Source organism: Vollenhovia emeryi, unplaced genomic scaffold, assembly GCF_000949405.1.
Source record: "Vollenhovia emeryi isolate VEMERY1.0 unplaced genomic scaffold, V.emery_V1.0 DF939135.1, whole genome shotgun sequence".
NCBI lineage: Eukaryota > Metazoa > Arthropoda > Insecta > Hymenoptera > Formicidae > Vollenhovia > Vollenhovia emeryi.
Genome location: NW_011967231.1, coordinates 2,295,439 through 2,305,418, shown reverse-complemented (window position 1 = coordinate 2,305,418; position 9,980 = coordinate 2,295,439). Strand labels below are relative to the sequence as shown.

The 9,980-nt window shown below is 37.8% G+C and overlaps 3 protein-coding genes across 3 annotated transcripts in view; all 3 read left to right on the top strand.

Annotated features, from left to right (window-relative positions):
- Positions 1–2,313: 2,313 nt before the first annotated feature.
- On the top strand, positions 2,314–5,385 carry LOC105567729 (cytochrome P450 6a2-like). Its single transcript, XM_012022822.1, has 5 exons — positions 2,314–2,860; positions 3,321–3,843; positions 4,108–4,329; positions 4,531–4,782; positions 4,952–5,385. The coding sequence occupies exons 1-5, from the start codon at positions 2,513–2,515 to the stop codon at positions 5,119–5,121; spliced, it is 1,515 nt and encodes a 504-aa protein (XP_011878212.1). The 5' UTR covers positions 2,314–2,512; the 3' UTR covers positions 5,122–5,385.
- A 404-nt stretch (positions 5,386–5,789) lies between these two features.
- On the top strand, positions 5,790–8,820 carry LOC105567728 (cytochrome P450 6a2-like). The gene is made up of 5 exons (XM_012022821.1): positions 5,790–6,357; positions 6,816–7,338; positions 7,552–7,773; positions 7,975–8,226; positions 8,391–8,820. The coding sequence occupies exons 1-5, from the start codon at positions 6,019–6,021 to the stop codon at positions 8,558–8,560; spliced, it is 1,506 nt and encodes a 501-aa protein (XP_011878211.1). The 5' UTR covers positions 5,790–6,018; the 3' UTR covers positions 8,561–8,820.
- A 410-nt stretch (positions 8,821–9,230) lies between these two features.
- Positions 9,231–9,980, top strand: part of LOC105567727 (cytochrome P450 6a2-like) — a 5,664-nt gene continuing 4,914 nt past the window's right edge. The window contains exon 1 of the mRNA XM_012022820.1: positions 9,231–9,846. Within this exon, the coding sequence (XP_011878210.1) occupies positions 9,508–9,846 (339 nt within the window). The 5' untranslated portion in view covers positions 9,231–9,507. The remainder of the gene's footprint in view (positions 9,847–9,980) is intronic.

The window sequence follows — 9,980 nt, the reverse complement described above, 5'->3', positions numbered from 1 at the left end:
TATAATTAACTTCTCGATACGGAAAAGGTTACAATTTCGTTTGTAGTTCAATAGATTACAAATTACAGAAATTAAAAAATGACTTGCACATTGAGACATCTCAAATCCGCTTGCGCGATCCTCTTCAGAATCGCTTGTAGTTGTTTGCAGCGATCCGTCTCGTTTCTAGTCGAATCGTTGAAAAGTCCTTAACATTACGGCCAGTATTCATAGTCAGATCTTATATTCAAAACTGTCTCAAGATCATTTTTAGATACTCCGTAGCCAATGACATGTTCCGTACAGCACCTTTAGATAAATTCAAGACGGTCTTGAACATAAGATCCCACCATAAATACCGGCCTAAAACAAATTGCAAATGCGTAACTTTGCCATTTGAAATATCTCAAATAGATTTATTGCAAGAACAATACGGGAGAGAAGAACGAAGGAGAAAATTTCGAACGCGTGTAACGTTCTGTTTTTATTTATGTGACCAGGTTTTCCAAGGAGATATTATTCTTATGCAAATGCCCCGTGTAATTCTGTGTTATAATTTTGCATCGTATAGAATTTTAGAGAGACGTATCGTGTGCACACGTGGAAGATGTAATCGTTAGTTGCGCAGCTTGTTCTTATTTAGATTGCGACAAGATTTTCTGTACCGCGACAGGGATGGCACGAGATACATATATAAATACGCGGTATTAGTGAGGAATTGCAACGGTAAGATTTACGAGAGTTTAAAAATGACTTCGTACATTTATACGCTTACAAAGTTTGAGTTTGTTTATCTTTCGTATCTACCAGCACGTGCAACTCATTGCATTTCCATATTTCCTACCTGAGATTGGGATTCTAGAATCGACGTTTAATTAAGTATTTCGCGATGGTAACGCAACAACGGCAACAAGAACATCCACGGTTACGTTCGTCGGAAGTAATTAATCATACTTATTATCAATGGAGATGGTTGTTTGTTTCTACCAATCTGGGTTAGATAAATGTGAAATATCACGCGTATACATGAGAATAAAATATTAAAGTGGAATACAGACAAAATAAAATATTACAGGCCCACCCTTTCAAATTTTCTATCAAAAAGAAATGTTTTCTTATGCATATGTTACAATTATTACAACAAAACAGTTATGAAATAAAAAATATTTTGAAAACAAACGATTGAAAGGCGTCGTAATGACGTCATAAAAGATGATATTCTACGTTTAAAAAAAAGTTCAATATATAATTATATGTCATAAATACATGAAAATACCTATACAATTGAAAATCTTCTAATTAATGTGTATCTACAGATATGAAAGTATCTACCGCGCAACATTTTATTTCATAATTCATAATGCCATATGCGGGAACAAGAAAATAAAGTATAGAAATGGTAGGTAGCTGTTAGTTGCATTCACATAAAGGTATATGAATTTAAATCAAATATTTAAATATAATATATGATACCACGAATTATATACAACATTTATAGCGTTGTGTTAATATAAAATCTTTTGGAAACATTAAACGTGCGTGCGAGTATGTTATTATCAGCGTGCATTAGTCCGTATCGACTCACCCTTTTCGCAAGGTTGTATCTCAATTTTACGCAATTTCCAGTTATCCTACTTAAACGCTCATTCTGATCCTAAGTGAGTGTTTAAGCAGAAAACCCGAAAATTGCGTAAAATCGAGATACAAGTTTGCGAATGAAATCAGTCGATATGTTAACAGAATTACAAGCGGTTTCTGAACCGCTTTTACTACAATGTTCCCATCTGCATTTATTGTACAGTGTACAAAATGAAATACTATCTTTTCGTGTCTATATAATTGATTGTCATTGATTTATAACAGAAGAAGATAGTGATATCACTTGAAATAGAACTTTGTGCGCAACATTATGGCTGGCATGAAAGTGTTATCTTATCATTACACTTAAACGAGTTTAACACAGGGATGGGCAACATGCTGATATCTGGCATGGGCGGGGACCCTCGTGCGTATCCCAGCTGCTGGGCCTACCCCCGCTCCAATCAACGTCTCACCATACCTATACTCAAGCGTGACGATCTATGCTCTTTCTCTTCTCGATACTTTGTTCTCACTATTGTCCGATATTTTCTCCCCACAATCGCCCCACAACCCCCACCATGCTCAGCTATTGCCTGCGGGCATCTGGGCGCCCGCGAGCGGTGCCTACTTGCTCATCCCTGGTTTAATACAAGTTGAACTCGTTTTTTTATCAGTAGATAATAATATTTGGAAACGTTTGAAAGTGATCTAACTGTGTGTTTCCTTCAATGTAACTCATGAGCATGATTATAGAATCTATCCATATACACGTCCCGAGTCAGTCTCTCTTGGGTCATGTAACAAATAAGAAGTCTCACGTTAAATTTGCGCAAAACGTTAAGTGAGCATCACGCAGCGTTGCGACATATCTCTCATAAACGTCATTAAAACGATTGTGAGTCTGCCGTGAGAAATAGGTATTATAATCGTACGAGCGACCGGTTTAGCTACAATGGTTGTGAGCATGTTCGAAGTTCTCTGTGCCTGTGTGGTGATCTTGTATTTACTTTATCATTATTTAACCTCCGACTTCGCCTACTGGACATCGCGCGGGGTTAATGGACCAAAACCCATTCCGTTCTTCGGCAACATCGCCAATTTTATGCTGGGCAATAATTCTATGGGTGGTTTCTACAAAGAAATTTACGATCGATATCCGAACGATGCTGTGGTGGGAATATTTTTGAGAGGATCCCCTGCGCTCCTATTGAGGGATCCTGACTACATCAAACAAGTACTGATCAAGGACTTCACCTCCTTTGCCAATCGGCAGGGAACAAGAGATAGTGTTTATGAGAAGGTATTCTTAAGCTTTGTATAGATACTAGATAATTATCAATTTGTTTTAGCGTGATTATTAAAATATATTATACATGAAGTATCCGTGCTTATTTCAGAAGAACTTTTACTTATTTAAACTATTAAATGCAAAAACATTAAACAGAGGAGCGACGAATTATGATAAAAATAAAATAAAACGTGATATAAAATGTAATGACGCGAAAATAATTTCAATAATTATTTAAAGCAATTATTTTTAATTTCTCTCTCTCTCTTTCTCTATTTCTAAATATATGAATTACAATAAATAATTTAGAAAAATAAGAGTTGGAAAGAGTACCTCTCTTTCTCTCTCTTTCTCCAGTATCAAGTTGAACTGACGTATAAGTTTCGGGGTGGGCGTTGATCACACGGAAACTTTAAGGGAAAACTTTCTAACATAATTCCCGTTTTCTGATACACTGATGCATAATTTATAGGCCGACCCCATGTCCATGCACCTCTTCAGGCTCGACGCTGTTAGATGGCGACCATTAAGAACGAGGCTCTCGCCCACCTTCACGTCCGGGAAGTTGAAGGATATGTTTCACTTGTTGCTGAACTGTTCTGACCACTTCGAGAAGTATCTGAACAACATAGTATCTAAGAACAGTATCGTCGAATGCCGGAATCTGACGTCCAAATTCACCATCGACGTGATCGGATCTTGCGCTTTCGGCCTCGAAATGAATACGCTGAAAGAAGAGGATAATCAGTTTTATCAAATAGGCCGTAAAATCTTCCGCTCCACTCCAAAAGTCATGCTCAGGACCATGCTTCGAGAAGTGCCGTGGCTCTACAAGCGCTTCGGACATATCTTAAGTGATCTTGATGTAACCAAATTCATAACGGACATTACTCGAGACACTATAGAGTATAGGAAGCGGAACAATGTGCGTCGGCACGATTTCATCGATACACTTATCGAGCTTAAGGATAATCCTGACAAACTGGGCGTTAATAGTAAGAACATTACTTTTCCATTTTACATAATTTATCAACTGTCGTATGCGTTTAATACGTCCTTATCACTAATTTTTTAGGACAAATTTTCTCTCTTTTAGAGAGAGAGAGAGAGAGAGAGAGAGAGAGAGAGAGAGAGAGAGAGAGAGAGAGAGAGAGAGAGAGAGAGAGAGAGAGAGAGATAATTCGATATTCGTTGACAAAGCGTTACTAAGAGAATTAAGAATCATTACAGAGATTAACATGAAATAATTATTTTTCTAGATGTAACGGATGAATTCATCGCTGCCCAAGCGTTCGTATTTTTCGCGGCCGGTTTCGAGACTTCTTCCTCTACGATGTCCTTCGCACTGTACGAGTTAGCGCAGAATCAATCGATCCAAGACAAAGTTCGAAACGAGATTAAAGAAGTTCTTGACAGCACTGGCGGAGAAATATTATACGAAAGCATCAAAATGATGACCTATTTGAATATGATCTTTCGAGGTACGTACATCCGTCACAAAATAATTCTTTTAATCATTTACTTAATGAGTCAAGTTTATCTGTAGACATTTGTGAACTGAAAAACATTTTTTCGATAAGATCTCCTGGCAGTCAGGGATCATAACGATTGTAAATATTTGTTAACCTTTGAGAAGTTCCACAGTTCGAAAATATCTTCTCTGCCAAATGTTTGTGTTACAGAGACTCTTAGGAAATATCCAATAGTAATGTTTCTCACGAGGAAAGCTATAAAAGATTACACGTTTGAGGGAACTAAAATCACACTACGAAAGAAGCAAGAAGTGATTATACCAGTTTACGCTATTCAGAACGATCCGAACATTTATCCAGATCCGGAAGTCTTTGATCCTGAACGATTTAGCGCGGAAAATGTAAAACAGAGAAACCCCATGTATCACTTGCCATTCGGAGATGGTCCGAGAAACTGTATCGGTAACTTGAAAAACTTATGGATTTACGTATCATTCACGCAATCTTTTTCGCTTTTTTTTTCTTGTACATACATAATATTCCTTTCATACATATGTGTGCGTACGCATACATATGTAAGCACACACTTGACTTGAGAAATATCGAAGAGACACGCGCGCTTTTTTTTTAGGAGCCAGATTCGCCATTAATCAAACGATGCTTGGTTTAATCAAAGTGCTAATGAATTATAAAATAGAGGTTTGCGAGAAAACTCAGATTCCACTTGTGTATACTCCAATGAGCACTTTGTTGTTGCAATCTACACACGGCATATATGTAAAATTGACCAAGCTCTCTTAACAAGGTGATTACGTCAGGCAATTTCTATATATTGTGTCAGATATACAATGTATGTATACACTTTTAAGTAAATTAAACAATGCAAAATATGTTAACAGAATTACAAGCGGTTTCTGAACCACTTTTACTACAATGTTCCCATCTGCATTTATTGTAGTGTACAAAATGAAATACTATCTTTTGTGTCTGTATGTTGGATTGACAATGATTTATAACAGAAGAAGACAGTGATATCACTGAAAATATAACTTTATGCGCAATGATGACTAAGCGTATGGCTGACATAAAAGTGTTATCTTATCATTGCACTTAAACAAGTTTAATACAGGGATAGGCAAAATGCTGATATCTGGCATGGTCGTACCCTTGTGCGTATCCCAGCTGCTGGGCATACCACCGCTCCAATCAACGTCCTACCATACCTACACTCAAGCGTGACGATCTATGCTCTTTCTCACTTCTCGATACTTTGTTCTCACTATTGTCCGATATTTTCTCCCCACAATCGCCCCACAACCCCCACCATGCTCAGCTATTGCCTGCGGGCATCTGGGCGCCCGCGAGCGGTGCCCACTTGCACATCCCTGGTTTAATACAAGTTGAACTCGTTCTTTTATCAGTAGATAATAATATTTGGAAACGTTTGAAAGTGATCTGACTGTGTGTTTCCTTCAATGTAACTCATGAGCATGATTATAGAATCTATCCATATATGTACACGTCCCGAGTCAGTCTCTCTTGGGTCATGTAACAAATAAGAAGTCTCACGTTAAATTTGCGCAAAACGTTAAGTGAGCATCACGCAGCGTTGCGACTCTCATAAACGTCATTAAAACGATTGTGAGTCTGCCGTGAGAAATAGGTATTATAATCGTACGAGCGACCGGTTTAACTACAATGGTTGTGAGCATGTTCGAAATTCTCTGTGCCTGTGTGGTGATCTTGTATTTACTTTATCATTATTTAACCTCCGACTTCGCCTACTGGACATCGCGCGGGGTTAATGGACCAAAACCCATTCCGTTCTTCGGCAACATCGCCAATTTTATGCTCGGCAATAATTCTCTGGGTGGTTTCTACAAAGAAATTTACGATCGATATCCGAACGATGCTGTGGTGGGAATATTTTTGAGAGGATCCCCTGTGCTCCTATTGAGGGATCCTGACTACATCAAACAAGTACTGATCAAGGACTTCACCTCCTTTGCCAATCGGCAGGGAACAGTTTATGAGAAGGTATTCTTAAGCTTTGTATAGATACTAGATAATTATCAATTTGTTTTAGCGTGATTATTAAAATATATTATACATGAAGTATCCGTGCTTATTTCAGAAGAACTTTTACTTATTTAAACTATTAAATGCAAAAACATTAAACAGAGGAGCGACGAATTATGATAAAAATAAAATAAAACGTGATATAAAATGTAATGACGCGAAAATAATTTCAATAATTATTTAAAGCAATTATTTTTAATTTCTCTCTCTCTTTCTCTATTTCTAAATGTATGAATTACAATAAATAATTTATAAAAATAAGAGTTGGAAAGAGTACCTCTCTTTCTCTCTCTTTCTCCAGTATCAAGTTGAACTGACGTATAAGTTTCGGAGTGGGCGTTGATCACACGGAAACTTTGAGGGAAAATTTTCTAACATAATTCCCGTTTTCTGATACACTGATGCATAATTTATAGGCCGATCCCATGTCCATGCACCTCTTCAGGCTCGACGCTGTTAGATGGCGACCATTAAGAACGAGGCTCTCGCCCACCTTCACGTCCGGGAAGTTGAAGGATATGTTTCACTTGTTGCTGAACTGTTCCGACCACTTCGAGAAGTACCTGGACAACGTAGTATCTAAGGACAGTATCGTCGAATGCCGGGATCTGACGGCCAAATTCACCATCGACGTGATCGGATCGTGCGCTTTCGGCCTCGAAATGAATGCGTTGAAAGAAGAGGATAATAAGTTTTATCAATTAGGTCGTAAAATCTTCCGCGCCTCTCCACTGATCGTGTTCAGGACCATGCTCCGAGAAGTGCCGTCGCTCTACAAGCGCTTCGGACATATCTTAAGTGATCGTGATGTAACCAAATTCATGACGGACATTACTCGAGACACTATAGAGTATAGGAAGCGGAACAATGTGCGTCGGCACGATTTCATCGATACACTTATCGAGCTTAAGGATAATCCTGACAAACTGGGCGTTAACAGTAAGAACATTACTTTTCCATTTTACATAATTTATCAACTGTCGCATGCGTTTAATACGTCCTTATCACTAATTTTTTAGGACAAATTTTCTCTCTTTTAGAGAGAGAGAGAGAGAGAGAGAGAGAGATAATTCGATATTCGTTGACAAAGCGTTACTAACAAGAGAATTAAGAATCATTACAGAGATTAACATGAAATAATTATTTTTCTAGATGTAACGGATGAATTCATCGCTGCCCAAGCATTCGTATTTTTCGCGGCCGGTTTCGAGACTTCTTCCTCTACGATGTCCTTCGCACTGTACGAGTTAGCGCAGAATCAATCGATCCAAGACAAAGTTCGAAACGAGATTAAAGAAGTTCTTGACAGCACTGGCGGAGAAATATTATATGAAAGCATCAAAATGATGACCTATTTGAATATGATCTTTCGAGGTACGTACATCCGTCACAAAATAATTCTTTTAATCATTTACTTAATGAGTCAAGTTTATCTGTAGACATTTGTGAACTGAAAAACATTTTTTCGATAAGATCTCCTGGCAGTCAGGGATCATAACGATTGTAAATATTTGTTAACCTTTGAGAAGTTCCACAGTTCGAAAATATCTTCTCTGTCAAATGTTTGTGTTACAGAGACTCTTAGGAAATATCCAATAGTAATGTTTCTTACGAGGAAAGCTATAAAAGATTACACATTTGAGGGAACTAAAATCACACTACGAAAGAAGCAAGAAGTGATTATACCCGTTTACGCTCTTCAGAACGATCCGAATATTTATCCAGATCCGGAAGTCTTTGATCCTGAACGATTTAACGTGGAAAATGTAAAACAGAGAAACCCCATGTATCACTTGCCATTCGGAGATGGTCCGAGAAACTGTATCGGTAACTTGAAAAACTTATGGATTTACGTATCATTCACGCAATCTTTTTCGCTTTTTTTTCTTGTATATAATATTTCTTTCATACATATGTGTACGTACGCATACATACGTAAGCACACACTTGACTTGAGAAATATCGAAGAGATACGCGCGCTTTTTTTTTAGGAGCCAGATTCGCCGTTAATCAAACGATGGTTGGTTTAATCAAAGTGCTAATGAATTATAAAATAGAGGTTTGCGAGAAAACTCAGATTCCACTTGTGTATACTCCATTGAGCACTTTGTTGTTGCAATCTACACACGGCATATATGTAAAATTGACCAAGCTCTCTTAACAAGGTGATTATGTCAGGCAATTTCTATATATTGTGTCAGATATACAATGTATGTATACACTTTTAAGTAAATTAAACAATGTAAAGTATGTTAACAGTATTATAAGCGGTTTCTGAACCACTTTTACTACAATGTTCCCATCTGCATTTATTGTAGTGTACAAAATGAAATACTATCTTTTTGTGTCTGTATGTTGGATTGACAATGATTTATAACAGAAGAAGACAGTGATATCACTGAAAATATAACTTTATGCGCAATGATGACTAAGCGTATGGCTGACATGAAAGTGTTATCTTATCATTGCACATAAACAAGTTTAATACAGGGATAGGCAAAATGCTGATATCTGGCATGGTCGTACCCTTGTGCGTATCCCAGCTGCTGGGCATACCCCCGCTCCAATCAACGTCCTACCATACCTACACTCAAGCGTGACGATCTATGCTCTTTCTCACTTCTCGATACTTTGTTCTCACTATTGTCCGATATTTTCTCCCCACAATCGCCCCACAACCCCCACCATGCTCAGCTATTGCCTACGAGCATCTGGGCGCCCGCGAGCGATGCCCTTGTTCATCCCTGGTTTAATACAAGTTGAACTTGTCATTTTATCAGTAGATAATATTATCAGTATTATCTACTGATAAAATGATGTTATCAGTAGATAATAATATTTGGAAACGTTTGAAAGTAAACTGACTGTGTGTTTCCTTCAATGTGACTCATGTGAGCATGATTATAGAATCTATCCATATACACGTCCCGAGTCAGTCTCTCTTGGGTCATGTAACAAATAAAAAGTCTCACGTTAACCATTTGCGCAAAATGTTAAGTGAGCATCACGCAGCGTTGTGACATATCTCTTATAAACGTCATTAAAACGATTGTGAGTCTGCCGTGAGAAATAGGTATTATAATCGTACGAGCGACCGGTTTAGCTACAATGGTTGTGAGCATGTTCGAAATTCTCTGTGCCGGTGTGGTGATCTTGTATTTACTTTATCATTATTTAACCTCCGACTTCGCCTACTGGACATCGCGCGGGGTTAATGGACCAAAACCCATTCCGTTCTTCGGCAACATCGCCAATTTTATGCTCGGCAATAATTCTCTGGGTGGTTTCTTCAAAGAAATTTACGATCGATATCCGAACGATGCTGTGGTGGGAATATTTTTGAGAGGATCCCCTGCGCTCCTATTGAGGGATCCTGAATACATCAAACAAGTGCTGATCAAGGACTTCTCCTCTTTTCCCGATCGGCTGGGACCAGTTTATGAGAAGGTATTCGTGAGCTTTGTATAGATACTAGATAATTATCATCTTGTTTTAGCGTGATTATTAAAATATATTATACTGTATACACTTATTTCAGAAGAACTTTTACTTATTTAAATTATTTTTAATCTCTCTCTCTC

Coding starts and splice junctions, on each gene's coding strand:
- LOC105567729 (XM_012022822.1), top strand. CDS start 2,513: ATGGTTGTGAGCATGTTCGAAGTTCTCTGTGCCTGTGTGGTGATCTTG. Junction 4,330..4,530: donor TTTGAATATGATCTTTCGAG/GTACGTACATCC, acceptor TTTGTGTTACAG/AGACTCTTAGGAAATATCCA. Junction 4,783..4,951: donor TGGTCCGAGAAACTGTATCG/GTAACTTGAAAA, acceptor CTTTTTTTTTAG/GAGCCAGATTCGCCATTAAT.
- LOC105567728 (XM_012022821.1), top strand. CDS start 6,019: ATGGTTGTGAGCATGTTCGAAATTCTCTGTGCCTGTGTGGTGATCTTG. Junction 7,339..7,551: donor TGACAAACTGGGCGTTAACA/GTAAGAACATTA, acceptor TTATTTTTCTAG/ATGTAACGGATGAATTCATC. Junction 8,227..8,390: donor TGGTCCGAGAAACTGTATCG/GTAACTTGAAAA, acceptor CTTTTTTTTTAG/GAGCCAGATTCGCCGTTAAT.